Below are 17,500 nucleotides of genomic sequence, written 5' to 3'. Positions count from 1 at the left end.
TCCCGTTCCTCCCGGGCAGCGTGTCGAAGTGTCCTTGAGCAAGACACTTAACTAGGGGTGTAACAATGCATCGATGCATCGCAATGCATCGATCCTAAGGTGACGATTCAACTGCATCGATTTGAAAATGTTAGAATCGATTATAAAAAAAAAATATTTAATACGTTTTATGTATAGGTCGATTTTTTATTGACCTATAGTCCATTCATGCTGAGTGAATCAGTTCCCCCAGCCACATTTGTGTATTCAACATTTTTGGGGGAAGTAACTGATCGAAAATGTATCGAATCGCATCTAATCGAAACGAATCATGGTCAAATGAAGAGATTTCATGATGTATTGAATCGTTGCCGGAAGAATCGTAATCGAATGGAATCGTTGTGAGGTCAAATATTTACACCCCTACACTTAACCCCCTAACTGCTCCCGATGAGCAGGTTAACGGCACCTTGCACGGTTGTCTCTGCCGTCGATGTGTGAGTGAACAGATCTACTCTAATTTGAGGAAAAAATTTTAAAGCACCCTTTACCATTTTACATTGCATTGGTAGAAAACAGGGCTATAGGCTTCCCAAAAACAGAACTGTGCCTTTAACGTCCTGCTTCACGCACACTGTTGGGAGACACTGAGCCACAACAGCATCCCAGCTCGGTTGCACATATCTGGGCCATGGAAAATGTCATACAATTTCCCTACGTACTCAAACCCACAACATGCGCTCACGCACCAAGCACGCTTCATCGTTAGATGTTTATAGCTCGATTTGTAATTAAAACATCCACTTCTGCTATCATCTTCCTCAAGCGCTACCATGGAAACAATGCCTTTTATCAAACGAGAGCAGAACGTGAGAAGAAACAGGGAAGTGAAGGTTTTGATGACAGATAAAGATTTTTACACATCTTTTCTCATTCATCTTTCTTACCAGACTCATCAGGAGCAGCTAGGGGTTAAGTGTCTTGCTCAAGGACACCCGGGAGGAGCCGGAATCGAACCAGGAACCTTCTGATTACCAGACTTGATCCACTGTTCGCCCTATAATAGATATATATAACATTAGCATATCATATAATATATAATATTAACAACAATCAAGTAGATGTGCTTGGTTGTGTGAGTGCATGTTGCAAGTTTGAGCAAATATACGTGTGTGTCTGACTCTTAACCACCAAAACCTGCACGGACTACAACGTATGACGTATATCATGCCAGTCAGGGTGTGTTGTGTATACTGCACCTTGTGTATACTGTTTACTTTTACTCTTACTCATAGTATATATATTCATTTATTGCCCATATTTATTGTAACATATAATATAATATAACCGATAGGGCATACAGACCCTCATCTGCACCTTTGTTTACACTGTATATTCTCCAAAGAAATTTATATTCAGATCAAATGTTATTGCCTCTATTTATGTTTTTCTACTATTACCAATAGTACTATCAATCAATCAATCAATAGCACACTGTTCTACTGTCTTTCCTGTGTAACAGGATATAGGGCTGCAGCTATCCATTATATTAGTTAGGGCTGACCTTCGAATTTTTTTTGGAATTCGAAGCTTCCGGGCCGAGATTCGATTTTAATTCGAAGCTTCAAGATGACATTTTTTTATTGTTTTATTAAAAATAAAAAATAAAAATAATGTTAATATATTTTTTTTTTATATTGTGGGACTTGTACAGCACTTTGTTCAACTTTGTCAGTGCTGTAAATTTTAAACCTTTTTAAATCTTAGACAAACTAAACACTTTGCTTTCATGAAATATTGTAAGCCTTCATTTGAGGCTTTATAAAAGCAGCACAATGAACACAAATCTGTCCGTGCCGAGTCCGACCTCATCTTAAATAACAAACAGCATTGCTTGTTGTAGTTAACAAAGAGAGGCAGAGTTGTGTTTGCACAAAAAAATATATATATTATATATTCGATATTCGAACGAAGCTTCGAAGTATTTAAGACAGCCCTAATATTAGTAATGCAGTATTCTACCTAGAGCTGTCACTAACGATTATTTTGTTATCGATTAATCTGTTGATTATTTGATGGATTAGTCGATTAATCCAAAACGTGCCTCTCTGGTGTTCCACGGCGGAAGTGCGTACATCAGGGATTATCGTCCGTGAGAAACACAGCGCGCTGTTGGGTTACATCAGGCCTCGAGGCAAAAGTACTTATTGTAATCGAGTAAACTCAAGTTACTCTGGGGATCGTTTTGAGCTCTAATAGGATGCCATTCTGCCTGATTTCACTTTAGCAGTCAGCGGGTAATGAGGGTGAAAGGTAAGTGCATTAGGAGGCGACATCCCCCATTCGATACCATTACGTTCCCATTCTTTCTTAATTGAGATTGCTTTTTCATACCTGGCTGCTCCCTGTCCACTCTCTCTATAGCGACAGAGAGGAGGGAGCTACTGCTGGGTGGAGTTTAGGGCTGCACCATTATTTTGTTATTGATTAATCTGTTGATTATCTTGATCGATTAGTCGATTCATTCTAAACGATTCATTTGCCAGAAAAAAACAACAACAATTGATTCAATTTGCAATTGAATATTTCAAAATTACTGACGTGTTTTTCAAGCGCAGTAGCCCCCTAACCCAAACTCTAAGCATAACCCACTTCGAAAGAGGGCCAAAGCATAACCACTTCGAAGCAGAGAATATATATGTACAATTCGGACATTTCTATCCCAGAGCCCTTCGGAGCTAAACCAATCAGAGAGGGTCTTCGCTGTACGCGGGCTAGCCAATCAGAGAGCGTCTTCGCAAACAAAGACTATGGAAAAAAATCACGCGGTCAGGAGGACTAATGAACTCAATGGAGGAGGCCGCCATCTTTATACACCGATCAGCTACTCACCACAATAGTAAACAGATTAACTACATGGATTAATAAAATAAGATAAGATATTCCTTTATTAATCCCCTTGGGGGAAAATCAGGCGGCATAACAGGGTAATAGTAGAAAGACACAAATATAGGCAATTAGATCTGAATATAAAAATAAACAGTGTAAACAAAGGTGCAGATGAAGGTCTGTATGCCCTATCGTTTACTTTATATTATACATTACTCTCAATAAATATAGGCAATAAATAAAGCATGCTGTAGGCCTGGTGTGTTTGTCAAGGTCAAGGTCAACTTTATTTATATAGCACATTTAAAATCAACCGAAGTTGTACCGAAGTGCTGCACAATACAAAAACAGAAATACTAAAAGAAATACAAAATACAGTATGCACACAAAGCCATATAACTACAATAAAGTTTAAAAAACAATCACGACACGACCAAGGGATGTGTGGCTTACCGAGCCTCAGAACGCCAATAAAAGCAGGTGAGTCTTCAGCTGTGTTTTAAAACTCTCTACCGTCTGGGCAGCAGACCTCATTGGCAGTGGAAGACTGTTCCATAGTTTAGGGACAGCCACCGCAAAAGCTCGATCGCCTTTAGTCTTTAGCCTCGGGACATTTAAGAGTTGTTTATTTGCTGACCTCAGTGCTCTAGCAGGGCTACAAACATGGAGGAGTTCAGCTAAGTACTGAGGGGCCAGACCATTTAAGGCCTTGAACACAAACATAGCAATTTTAAAATCAATTATGTACTGTTTGTACTGGTCCATGCTGCCTGGTGTGTTTGTATTGATTGATTGATTGATTGAAAACTTTATTAACAGATTGCAGAATGGGTACAATACAGTACAGCTCAATACACACAATTGTTAAGGGGATGCAGACCAGAGAAAGACTTTCGTCTTGTTTACATCAGGGTCCCCCATTTTCAATTCATCAGGATACAGGATCATATGTACTGGTCCACGCTGCCTGATTCATTAGCTGTATTTCTCCTCTGGTTCTGATGTTTGTTTGTTTGTTTGTGTGTCTCCTCTCCCAGAACACTCTGCGAATACGCAGCGCAAAATGTCGACGGCTGTCGAGTCCTTCAGCCAGATGCAGAAATCCCTCCAGATCCCTGAGGGCGACTCCGTCCCAGATTTTGAGGAGAAGCCGCGCCCCATCACTGCCCAGGAGGGTGAGTGACAGCTGGCTGCTCCCTTCATCTCACAGCAGCACCTTGACAGTTCAAGCAACACCCGCTGCATTCCCCCCAGTATTCCTCTGGGAGCCAGAGGGGCGTGTCTTAAAGTGTGTTACATCACGTTTGACATGACCTCGTTCCCAGTTTTATCTCCTCCGTGAGATAAAGACTGGTAAAGCACTACGGCCGAAAGTGTGTATGGGGTAGAATTTCCGGTGTATGTACTTCCACTGGAAGCTGCCTCCGAACGGACCAAACTTTTCCCGAATCCTGTCGGCAAACAAGCTATGTAGTAAATTATTCAGGCAAAGCCGTTGCAGTGGCTTAATGTGCACTTCACCCGATAAGACAAGGTGTTGTTATTTTTTCATCTACATCATTTTATGAAGCTGTAATTACCACAACACAAGGATTCAATGTCCCCGATGACATCACTGGTGGCCATATACAAACTCATTTATGGACTGCATTTATATAGATGGACTGCATTTATATAGATGGACTGCATTTATATAGCCCTTTCATCCAAAGTGCTTTACAACCTATGCCTCAACGTTCACCCATTCATTCACACATTCACACACGGTGGAGGCAGCCATGCGAGGTGCCAATCTGCTCTTTGGAAGCAGTTGGGGTTAAGTGTCTTGCTCAAGGACACCTTGACATGCTGCAAGGGTTTAGTGGGAATCTAACCTGGAACCTTCCGATTACCGAAATTACCACTCTACCTCCTGAGCCACTGTCGCCCAGCATTTACTGTTTGGTGAAGTACCTCTTTCACCCTTGCACTACCTTAACCTAGTGTGGTAGTGAAAGGGTTAACCTCTGTAGTGTGGTAGTGAAAGGGTTAACTTTCGGTATAGTGGTAGTGAAAGGGTTAACCTCTGTAGTGTGGTAGTGAAAGGGTTAACTTTCGGTAGTGTGGTAGTGAAAGGGTTAACCTTCTGTAGTGTGGTAGTGAAAGGGTTAACCGTCTGTAGTGTGGTAGTGAAAGGGTTAACCTTCTGTAGTGTGGTAGTGAAAGGGCTAACCATCTGTTGTGTGGTAGTGAAAGGGTTAACCTGCTGTAGTGTGGTAGTGAAAGGGTTAACGGTCTGTAGTGTGGTAGTGAAAGGGTTAACCTTCTGTAGTGTGGGGGGCAGGTGGCGCACGGAGATTACGTTCGTCACCAACACCGGGAGACACTAGGATTCGCCTGTTCGAATCCAGCTCCCGGCGTTGCTATCAGATTGGCTGGCCTCTCACACTGATACAATTGGCTGTATCAGGGGGTGGGAAAGCTGAAGGGTGGGTCCTGGGCCTTGTGGACAGCGACCCCTACAGTTCGGTCGGGGCGCCTGCTCAGCGAGGGTTGGAACTGAGGAGAGATAGTGTGGCCTCCCACATGCTACACTCTCCCCGGTGAGAACCTGCGCGGCCAGGTTGGCCTGCCCCAGCCTGCACATGCGTCGGAGGAAAGCATGTGACAGTCTCCGGTCTCCCGGACCAACAGTAGGGGAAAGTATGCAACAACCAGGAAGGGTGGGATGGGAGAAAAATCGGGAAAAAGGAGGGGAAGAAAGATAAAAAAATAAATAAAAAAACCTTCTGTAGTGTGGTAGTGAAAGGGTTAACCGTCTGTAGTGTGGTAGTGAAAGGGTTAACCTTCTGTAGTGTGGTAGTGAAAGGGCTAACCTTCTGTAGTATCGTAGTGAAAGGGCTAACCTTCTGTAGTGTGGTAGTGAAAGGGTTAACCTTCTGTGGTGTGGTAGTGAAAGGGTTAACCTTCTGTAGTGTGGTAGTGAAAGGGCTAACCGTCTGTTGTGTGGTAGTGAAAGGGTTAACCTTCTGTAGTGTGGTAGTGAAAGGGTTAACCTTCTGTAGTGTCGTAGTGGAAGGGTTAACCTTATGTGGTGTGGTAGTGAAAGGGTTAACGTATGTAGTGTGGTAGTGAAAGGGTTAACCGTCTGTAGTGTGGTAGTGAAAGGGTTAACCTTTTGTAGTGTGGTAGTGAAAGGGTTAACCTTCGGTAGTGGGGTAGTGAAAGGGTTAACCTTCGGTAGTGTGGTAGTGAAAGGGTTAACCTTCTGTAGTGTGGTAGTGAAAGGGTTAACCGTCTGTAGTATGGTATTGAAAGGGTTAACCTTCTGTAGTGTGGTAGTGAAAGGGCTAACCTTCTGTAGTGTGGTAGTGAAAGGGTTAACCTTCTGTAGTGTGGTAGTGAAAGGGTTAACCGTCTGTAGTGTCGTAGTGAAAGGGTTAAGTGTTAGAACGCTCTCTCTGCAATGCTTTGCTCAGTGAGCTCACCTGCACCCCATTGGCTCAGACCAAAGTGTTCAGTGAGCTCAAATGCACCCCATTGGCTCAGACCAAAGTGTTCAGTGAGCTCACCTGCACCCCATTGGCTCAGACCAAAGTGTTCAGTGAGCTCACCTGCACCCCATTGGCTCAGACCAAAAGCCCACTTACTGTTACCGTCGCTGCCAAAGCGTTGGCCTCCTCCAGCTTCTAAACCTCATCAAAGTTGGCTCCCTCACAAAGATACTGCACTGGAGCAGCGTGACCTTTAAAGAGCAGCGTGACCTTTAGAGAGCAGCGTGACCTTTAGAAACAAACTCTGTCGCTGTTGCCAGGCAGCACAGCCTGTTCTGCATAAACTGTAGGTGTTTGAGTCTCATTCCCACTGGCTGCTCTACCTGTGAATTATAGATTAAGAGACTCGCATATGCGGAGACACAATATGCTGCTGCAGAGTAGCCTTCGCAATATGATGCAGCCTCAACTCTTAAATCACTCTGCCCTCAGATTCATCACTAATGACAGATACGACACTCATCACTGTGTCCTTTATGAGAAGGTTGGTTGGCACAACAAACATTGGTATTTGTTAATTTTTAAGGCTTATTGGTAAGCTACCTCCTTATACTACATCATTATTGGTAAGCTGCCTCCTTATACTACATCATTATTGGTAAGCTACCTCCTTATACTACATCATTATTGGTAAGCTACCTCCTTATACTACATCATTATTGGTAAGCTACCTCCTTATACTACATCATTATTGGTAAGCTACCTCCTTATACTACATCATTATTGGTAAGTTACCTCCTTATACTACATCATTATTGGTAAGCTACCTCCTTATACTACATCATTATTGGTAAGCTACCTCCTTATACTACATCATTATTGGTAAGCTGCCTCCTTATACTACATCATTATTGGTAAGCTACCTCCTTATACTACATCATTATTGGTAAGCTACCTCCTTATACTACATCATTATTGGTAAGCTACCTCCTTATACTACATCATTATTGGTAAGCTACCTCCTTATACTACCTCATTATTGGTAAGCTACCTCCTTATACTACATCATTATTGGTAAGCTACCTCCTTATACTACATCATTATTGGTAAGCTACCTCCTTATACTACATCATTATTGGTAAGCTACCTCCTTATACTACATCATTATTGGTAAGCTACCTCCTTATACTACATCATTATTGGTAAGCTGCCTCCTTATACTACATCATTATTGGTAAGCTGCTTCCTTATACTACATCATTATTGGTAAGCTACCTCCGTTTACTACATCATTATTGGTAAGCTACCTCCTTATACTACATCATTATTGGTAAGCTACCTCCTTATACTACATCATTATTGGTAAGCTACCTCCTTATACTACATCATTATTGGTAAGCTACCTCCTTATACTACCTCATTATTGGTAAGCTACCTCCTTATACTACATCATTATTGGTAAGCTGCCTCCTTATACTACATCATTATTGGTAAGCTGCTTCCTTATACTACATCATTATTGGTAAGCTACCTCCTTATACTACATCATTATTGGTAAGCTACCTCCTTATACTACATCATTATTGGTAAGCTGCCTCCTTATACTACATCATTATTGGTAAGCTGCTTCCTTATACTACATCATTATTGGTAAGCTACCTCATTATACTACATCATTATTGGTAAGCTACCTCCTTATACTACCTCATTATTGGTAAGCTACCTCCTTATACTACATCATTATTGGTAAGCTACCTCCTTATACTACATCATTATTGGTAAGCTACCTCCTTATATTACATCATTATTGGTAAGCTACCTCCTTATACTACATCATTATTGGTAATCTACCTCCTTATACTACATCATTATTGGTAAGCTACCTCCTTATACTACATCATTATTGGTAAGCTACCTCCTTATACTACATCATTATTGGTAAGCTACCTCCTTATACTACATCATTATTGGTAAGCTACCTCCTTATACTACATCATTATTGGAATGGAATGTTGAAACCTATGGAACCTGTTCTAGTGACTGGTCCTTAAGGTCCCTTGAGTTTGCTCTGAACAGGGTAAATCTGCATGTTGATGCCCACCTTGATCTCCAACCTTTGTCAATCACGTTGTTCACTCACTTGTTTGAATTGATTGTTGTTATCCTTACTTGTCTTATTGTTCTGATTTGATTTGCTGTCTCATTTTATATGCCCTTTTTTCTTCTTATTATTCCTGTATGTACAGTACACTCGACATGACTGTAAATGAGGGAAACCTCAGTTGCCTTTCGAATAAATTAAATAAAGGTTTGAAATAAAATTAGCTTGCACCGCTAAAACTTAGAACCTACTGGTCTCAAGAGAGGAAAAGAGAAAGAGAGAGGGAAGGATCCGAGGGTCGAGACGAGATGTATTTCAAAGGGTTCTGGCTTACCGGCTCGCGCGGTCAAGGCTCTTCAACTCATAAAGAGCACGGCAGCCCTGTCTGATCTCTAATCTATCAAAATCAGAGCGGCACTGGCTTCCTATTGCAGCAGGAATCCGCTTCAAGGTCCTTGACCTGGCATACCGCGCAGCGAGGAGAACGGCTCCCTCCTCCTACCTCCTCTTCTGGCCGCTTGAGACCTATACTCCTATTCGGGCTCCTGGGGGAGGTCATCAAAGCGAAGCAGGCTATTCTCTGTCCTCGCTCCACAATGGTGGAACAAACTTCCCACCACAAGGTGAAACCCACCCAATTTTCTGCCGTAGACTAAAAAAATCTCTTCAATCAATATCTAAAAAAAGATATAATAATAACCTTCTTACTGTCTTTTACTATTATGTACCTTACCACTATGTACTATGTTACTATCCTTATACTATACCTATCATGCTAATAGTCTTTACTACTATGCACTCAGTTCAACACTCAAGTTCAACACTAGCCACTGCCCCTTAGCCGACAGAGATGTCCTGCTGGCTTTGTCAGTAAATGTATTCCATAAACATAATAAGTATTGTCTCTACCATGATATTTTTTTAATTTTTTTTATCTTTTTCCCACTCCTTTTTCCTCTGATTTTCTCCCATCCCAATGTTAGTCGTTATGCCAATTCCCAATCCCCTTCCTGGTCGCTGCGCACTTACCCCCCACAGTCGGTCTGGGAGAGTGGAGGCTATCACATGCTTCCTCCGACACACGTCCAGCCAATCAACCGCTTCTTTTCACCTGGCAGCGCGGACTCTCACTGAGAGGGTGTAACGTGTGGAAGGATCACACTACCCCCCTTAGATCCTACCCGCTTTGAGCAGGCGCCCCGACCGAACTGTAGGAGTCGCTGTTTACAACGACCCGGACCCACCCCTCCAGCTTTCCCACCCTCTAATACTGCCAATTGTATTAGTGTGAACGGCCAGCCAAGCTGGTGACAACGCCGGGAGAATCCAGCGTCTCCGGCGTTGGTGACGAACGCAATCTCCGCTACGCCACCTGACCGCCTCTACCATGAAATTATTAACAGGGAATAGATGGAATAGACAAGAGTTATTTTCAGCTAATTATTGCAGCTTTGGGAGAGAACTCAGAGAATTGGAAAAATAAATGATATGCTGTTTTCAGAACTGAATGAACAAACTGTCACTGTCTTTGAAGCTAGAAATCTGCCTGAAAATCTGCCGTTTCATTGCAGCTGTTTGCAACGGCAGAGGCTGCACATTTTACAACATTCAAGGAAGGCTTACGTTGGGTTCATGGTGCCTCAAAATTATTTAGTTTTGATTTATGGCGACCAGTGTTGGGGCAGTTACTCAGTGTAATTAGTTACTTATTACTGATTACTAATTAAATTAATTACTTTACTGATTACTTTGTATGAAAGTAATTAGTTATGTTACTAGTAACTAAAAAGTAATGTACAACCTGTTTAGCTTCGGTTGTTAGCCGTCCACATATCAGCTGTGGTGGAAAGTCTACCTCCAAATGAGCTTCCATCACCACATTATTCTCTCTCTCTCTTTGTAGTCAGCAAACGTCTTCCTCTGTTGGCAGCTTGATCTTGTTCTTTGTGGGTATTTTCTCTATGGTGCGTCGAAATGAGGGCAAGTCAACCGTGGAAATAGGTAACATCTCCAGCGACGAGCTTCCCGTTTGCCCTGATCTTAGATGGGTTTCTGTTGTTTTGTTTACATCCATCACTGGCTCTGGTAGCGGCTTCCCTGTCAGCGTCAGGTTTCACATTGTTGTCCTGCCGCGTCTGATGCTTTTTCATGGTTGCAAACTCTTTGCTCCCCACATATAGTTTACAACAGACAGCTTTGATTTGATTTGATTTGATTTTATTATGGATCCCCATTAACTGGTGCCATAGCAACCAGCTAGTCTTCCATGGGGTCCACACAAAAAAAAACATACAAAAACAATTATTATTGCAAAATTATTAAAAGTCAGTACTCGACACACAATGTATAATGAAACTAACAGTTAAGATGGCTAAAATTACATGCAAGCAAAGAAACAGAAAACTAAAAAACTAAACAAAATACTTTACAGTGTTAAATACAATTTAAGATTATTTTTTAAAGTGAATCTACTGTAAATGCAGCAGAGGTTTTGAGGCAGGTTATTCCAAAGAGTTAATGCTCTAAAAAATGTAATCACTCTCTCCTCCTCACCCTCTATTCCTCACCCTCTCTTCCTCACCCTCTCCTCCTCACCCTCTCTTCCTCACCCTCTCCTCCTCACCCTCTCTTCCTCACCCTCTCGTCCTCACTCTCTCCTCCTCACCCTCTCTTCCTCACCCTCTCTTCCTCACTCTCTCCTCCTCACTCTCTCCTCCTCACTCTCTCTTCCTCACCCTCTCTTCCTCACTCTCTCCTCCTCACTCTCTCTTCTTCACTCTCTCTTCCTCACTCTCTCCTCCTCACCCTCTCTTCCTCACCCTCTCCTCCTCACCCTCTCTTCCTCACCCTCTCCTCCTCCCTCTCTCCTCCTCACCCTCTCCTCCTCACTCTCTCTTCCTCACCCTCTCCTCCTCACTCTCTCTTCCTCACCCTCTCCTCCTCACCCTCTCTTCCTCACTCTCTCCTCCTCACCCTCTCTTCCTCACTCTCTCTCTTCCTCACCCTCTCTTCCTCACTCTCTCCTCCTCACTCTCTCCTCCTCACTCTCTCTTCTTCACTCTCTCCTCCTCACTCTCTCCTCCTCACCCTCTCTTCCTCACCCTCTCCTCCTCACCCTCTCTTCCTCACCCTCTCCTCCTCCCTCTCTCCTCCTCACTCTCTCCTCCTCACTCTCTCTTCCTCACCCTCTCTTCCTCACTCTCTCTTCCTCACCCTCTCCTCCTCACTCTCTCTTCCTCACCCTCTATTCCTCACCCTCTCTTCCTCACTCTCTCTTCCTCACTCTCTCCTCCTCTCTCTCTCCTCCTCTCTCTCTCTTCCTCACCCTCTATTCCTCACCCTCTCCTCCTCCCTCTCTCCTCCTCACTCTCTCCTCCTCTCTCTCTCCTCCTCTCTCTCTCCTCCTCTCTCTCTCCTCCTCACCCTCTCCTCCTCACTCTCTCTTCCTCACCCTCTATTCCTCACCCTCTCTTCCTCACTCTCTCTTCCTCACTCTCTCCTCCTCTCTCTCTCCTCCTCTCTCTCTCCTCCTCACTCTCTCTTCCTCACCCTCTCCTCCTCACTCTCTCTTCCTCACCCTCTATTCCTCACCCTCTCTTCCTCACTCTCTCTTCCTCACTTTCTCTTCCTCACTCTCTCCTCCTCTCTCTCTCCTCCTCACTCTCTCCTCCTCTCTCTCTCCTCCTCTCTCTCTCCTCCTCACTCTCTCCTCCTCACCCTCTCCTCCTCAAGTTTCAAGTTTATTTAATAGTTGTCATACAGAAGTACAGAATACTTTTATAGAAAATGCTTCTTTCTATTATGCTCCAGAGACTGTGCTAGACAAAAATAGATAAGTATAAAATAAAATAAGTATAGCAAGTAAAAATAGAAGTCACGTACGTGGACACAAGTGTTCAGTATGTACATATGTACAATGTTCAATGCAGAGTAGAAGTAACTGAGTTACCATACAATATACTAATATACAATATACTATATTGTTATGGTTTGTAACCGACCCCAATTGCACAACACAAGACAGGTATGAGAGTAAGCCAAAACAGGGCATTTATTTCTTACATAACAAAAAGCGGCACAGTCCCTTTAAGGGAAAACACAAAAACACTAGAGTCAAGGAAATATGGAAAAGCGGCACTGTGCCTTTAAGAGGCGAACAGGCTAAGGGACTAAGGCTAAGGGACAGGGCCAGGGCTAAATGTCAAGGACCAGGACCAGGGGCACTGGAGAGGGGGACAGGGACAGAGGCCCGGAGAGGCGGGCTGGAGACAGGGACAGAGAACAGGGTTAAGGCCTTGGACAGGGCGAGGGCCAGAGCTGCTTACAGGGATGAGGACAGGGTTCCGACGGCGGAGGCCTGGCACGGGAACAGGGGCCCGACGGCGGAGGCCGGGCACGGGAACAGGGGCCCGACGGCGGAGGCCTGGCACGGGGACAGGGGCCCGACAGCGGGGCCTGGCACGGAGATCCTCCTCCTCCTCTTCGGATGCTGCAGACGGGCAGCGCAGAACAAAGGGGGTCCCAGGGGAACGGGATGGGAACACGCCGTCCTCCCGTGGAATACTAGGGAGCGACGACGAGCCTGGGTCCAAGGGGAACGGGATGGGCACACGCCGTCCTCCCGTGGAATACTAGGGAGCGACGACGAGCCTCACCCCCAGGAACGAGGATCACGAAGAGACGCCTTCCTCCCGTGGAATCGGGAGCGATGACGAGCCGGCTTGACGTCTGGAATGGGAACACTGGAAAACCTCCCGTAGAGAATTAGAGAGCGAAGACGGTGTCCCACTCCAGGCAAACGGCGACAGGTGGTGATGGCTGGCACGTCGTCTCACGCCGGAGACGCGGCAGGTGATGGTAACGTACAGGATGGTAACGTACAGAACTCCATGAACACAGAGTGTACACAGATACAGATACAGAACGAACACAGAGTCCAGAACACAGAACGACCCGACAAGGACTGGAGGGGAGTCTGCAACCTAAGTACTCTCCAACAGATTGCAAACTCCCAACAGGTGCGTGAGGGTAGAGGAACAGAATGTCCAAGGGTGGGGGCTGGTGAAGAGTAGGAGGCAGGCAAAAGTTCTCACAAGGGTGGGGGCTGGTGAAGAGTAGGAGGCAGGCAAAAGTTCTCACAAGGGTGGGGGCTGGTGAAGGAGAGTAGACAGGGAATGTCCAAAGGTGGGGGCTGGTGAGGAGAGGACAGGGAAATAAGGTCCAGGGAAACAGGCGAAACCTCACATATATAGTGCAAAGCAGAAATGGGATGAGGTACAATTTACAGTAAGGTGTACTGAGGTATGGGTTGTAGTGCAAATTCTTTACCAATAAATATAAAGTGTGTTTAGGTGTTCTAAAGTGTGTAAAGTGGGTGCTGCAGTGAGTTGTTTGTTTAAAGTGAGTGTGTGCGTGTGGATGTGTGTGCTGTGAGTGCATCTGATGGTTGTTACATAGTGTTATTGTTCGTTGAGCATCCTGATGGCCTGGGGCCATCTCTCCTCCTCCCTCTCTCCTCCTCACTCTCTCCTCCTCACTCTCTCCTCCTCCCTCTCTCCTCCTCACTATCTCCTCCTCACTCTCTCCTCCTCCCTCTCTCCTCCTCACTATCTCCTCCTCACTATCTCCTCCTCACTCTCTCCTCCTCCTCTCTCCTCCTCACCCTCTCCTCCTCACCCTCTCTTCCTCACCCTCTCCTCCTCTCTCTCCTCCTCACTCTCTCTTCCTCCCCCTCTCCTCCTCACTATCTCCTCCTCACTCTCTCCTCCTCTCTCTCTTCCTCACTCTCTCATCCTCACTCTCTCTCTCTCTTCCTCCTCTCTCTCCTCACCCTCTCTTCCTCACTCTATCTCCTCTTCTCTCTCTCTTCCTCACTCTCTCTCCTCCTCACTCTCTCTTCCTCTCTCTCTCCTCCTCTCTCTCTCTTCCTCACTCTCTCCTCCTCACTCTCTCTTCCTCACTCTCTCCTCCTCACTCTCTCTTCCTCTCTCTCCTCCTTACCCTCTCTCCTCCTCACTCTCTCCTCATCACTCTCTCTTCCTCTCTCTCCTCCTTACCCTCTCTCCTCCTCACTCTCTCCTCCTCACTCTCTCTTCCTCACTCTCTCCTCCTCACTCTCTCCTCATCACTCTCTCTTCCTCTCTCTCCTCCTTACCCTCTCTCCTCCTCACCCTCTCCTCCTCACTCTCTCTTCCTCACTCTCTCCTCCTTACTCTCTCTTCCTCTCTCTCATCCTTACCCTCTCTCCTCCTCACTCTCTCATCCTCCTCTCTCTTCTTCACTCTCTCCTCCTCACCCTCTCCTCCTCACTCTCTCTTCCTCACTCTCTCCTCCTCACTCTCTCCTCCTCACTCTCTCTCTTCCTCTCTCTCTCCTCCTCACTCTCTCCTCCTCACTCTCTCTTCCTCACTCTCTCCTCCTCACTCTCTCCTCCTCACTCTCTCTTCCTCACTCTCTCTTCCTCTCTCTCTCCTCCTCACCCTCTCTTCCTCACTCTCTCTTCCTCACTCTCTCTTCCTCACCCTCTCTTCCTCACTCTCTCCTCCTCACTCTCTCCTCCTCACTCTCTCTCCTCTCCTCCTCACTCTCTCCTCCTCACTCTCTCCTCCTCACCCTCTCCTCCTCACTCTCTCTCCTCTCCTCCTCACCCTCTCCTCCTCACTCTCTCTCCTCTCCTCCTCACTCTCTCTCCTCCTCACCCTCTCCTCCTCACCCTCTCTTCCTCACCCTCTCCTCCTCACTCTCTCTTCCTCACTCTCTCTCCTCCTCTCTCTCCTCTCTCTCTCCTCCTCACCCTCTCTTCCTCACCCTCTCTTCCTCCCCCTCTCTCCTCCTCACCCTTTCTTCCTCCCCCTCTCTTCCTCCCCCTCTCTTCCTCCCCCTCTCTTCCTCACCCTCTCTCCTCCTCACTCTCTCCTCATCACTCTCTCTTCCTCTCTCTCCTCCTTACCCTCTCTCCTCCTCACTCTCTCTTCCTCACTCTCTCCTCCTCACTCTCTCTTCCTCACTCTCTCCTCCTTACTCTCTCTTCCTCTCTCTCATCCTTACCCTCTCTCCTCCTCACTCGCTCATCCTCCTCTCTCTTCTTCACTCTCTCCTCCTCACCCTCTCCTCCTCACTCTCTCTCTTCCTCTCTCTCTCCTCCTCACTCTCTCCTCCTCACTCTCTCTTCCTCACTCTCTCCTCCTCACTCTCTCCTCCTCACTCTCTCTATTCCTCTCTCTCTCCTCCTCACTCTCTCCTCCTCACTCTCTCTTCCTCTCTCTCTCTTCCTCACTCTCTCTTCCTCACCCTCTCTTCCTCACTCTCTCCTCCTTACCCTCTCTCCTCCTCTCTCTTCCTCACTCTCTCTTCCTCACTCTCTCCTCCTCACTCTCTCTTCCTCACCCTCTCTTCCTCACTCTCTCCTCCTCACCCTCTCTTCCTCACTCTCTCCTCCTCACCCTCTCCTCCTCACTCTCTCTCCTCTCCTCCTCACTCTCTCATCCTCACTCACTCTCCTCTCCTCCTCACTCTCTCTCCTCCTCACCCTCTCCTCCTCACCCTCTCTTCCTCACCCTCTCCTCCTCACTCTCTCTTCCTCACTCTCTCTTCCTCCTCTCTCTCCTCTCTCTCTCCTCCTCACCCTCTCTTCCTCACCCTTTCTTCCTCCCCCTCTCTTCCTCCCCCTCTCTTCCTCACCCTCTCTTCCTCACCCTCTCTTCCTCCCCCTCTCTTCATCACTCTCTCCTCCTCACTCTCTCCTCCTCACCCTCTCTTCCTCACCCTCTCCTCCTCTCTCTCTTCCTCTCCTCCTCACCCTCTCCTCCTCACTCTTCCTCATTTACATTTACATTTAGTCATTTAGCTGACGCTTTTATCCAAAGCGACTTACAAGTTCCGTACAACAAGTCATCAGGAAGGGCACAACTCTATCAGCTGAGTAACAATGTTCATCAAAGTGTTGAGTGCTAAGTGTAGGTTAGTTTATTAGGAAAAGTGCATGACAGTAAGGTTAGTTAATTAGGGTTCGATTTTTGTTTGTTTTTGTTTTTAGTTTTTTTTCTCATTTCAGATAATGGTTGAAGAAGTGTGTCTGTAGTAGACGGCGAAAGATTGGCCGGGTTTCGGCTGTCCTCGCTGTGGTGGGAAGTTCATTCCACCATTGTGGGGCAAGGACAGAGAATAGGCGCCTTCTCTTTGATGACCCTCCCGGAGCTTGGATAGGAGTGGGTCTGAGACGGCCAGAAGATGCAGAGCGTAGGGGTCTTGAGGGTGTGTTGTTAGAAGATGCAGAGCGTAGGGGTTTTGAGGGTGTGTAGTTAGAAGATGCAGAGCGTAGGGGTCTTGGGGGTGTGTAGTTAGAAGATGAAAAGCGTAGGGGTCTTGAGTGTGTAGTTAGAAGATGCAGAGTGTAGGGGTCTTGAGGGTGTGTAGTTAGAAGATGCAGAGCGTAGGGGTCTTGAGGGTGTGTAGTTAGAAGATGCAGAGCGTAGGGGTCTTGAGGGTGTGTAGTTAGAGACCATTGACCGGAGGTAATGTTAAAACGTGGGGTGTCGACATTCAGATGCAGTGGATTGGGACGTTACAATGTTACAAAATCACTGTATGGTTTCACTCGAAGGGGAAAATCTCCAGGAGAAGTGAGGTGAAGTTACAGACCTTTTCAGAAGAATTCCGTTGCTATTCCATAAGTTCCAGTTTATTCCCTGTTACAGCTCTTGTATTAGCAAACATTGCAACGGGAAAATACATTTGGGCCCATTGAGAATGTTGTTAACCCTTTCACTACCACACTACAGAAGGTTAACCCTTTACTATCACACTACAGACAGTTCCCGTCTGTAGTGTGATAGTAAAGGGTTAACCTTCTGTAGTGTGGTAGTGAAAGGGTTAACCTGCTGTCGTGTGGCAGTGAAAGGGTTAACCTTCGGTATTGCCGCAGTGAAAGGGTTAACAGTCTGTTAGTGCGGCAGTGAAAGGGTTCATGTTGAAGTTCTATTGGTAACCACTCTTGGCCATTTCTCTGCAGGGGTATAGAGTGGGTATAGCATCCTTCATAACCAGAAAATAACTGCAA

General features: G+C 45.9%; 1 protein-coding gene across 1 annotated transcript in view; it reads left to right on the top strand.

The window, feature by feature from the left end:
* Positions 1–17,500, top strand: part of LOC311244828 (immunoglobulin superfamily member 22-like) — a gene marked incomplete at its 5' end in the record, with an annotated part of 77,262 nt that overhangs the window by 1,921 nt on the left and 57,841 nt on the right. Inside the window, one exon of the mRNA XM_084334511.1 lies at positions 3,906–4,043. Coding sequence (XP_084190637.1) covers positions 3,906–4,043 — 138 coding nt within the window. The remainder of the gene's footprint in view (positions 1–3,905; positions 4,044–17,500) is intronic.

The sequence above is a fragment of the Notolepis coatsorum genome (assembly GCF_963971535.1).
Source record: "Notolepis coatsorum genome assembly, chromosome: 18".
NCBI classification, from domain to species: Eukaryota; Metazoa; Chordata; class Actinopteri; order Aulopiformes; family Paralepididae; genus Notolepis; species Notolepis coatsorum.
This window is presented reverse-complemented; position numbering and strand designations above follow the sequence as displayed.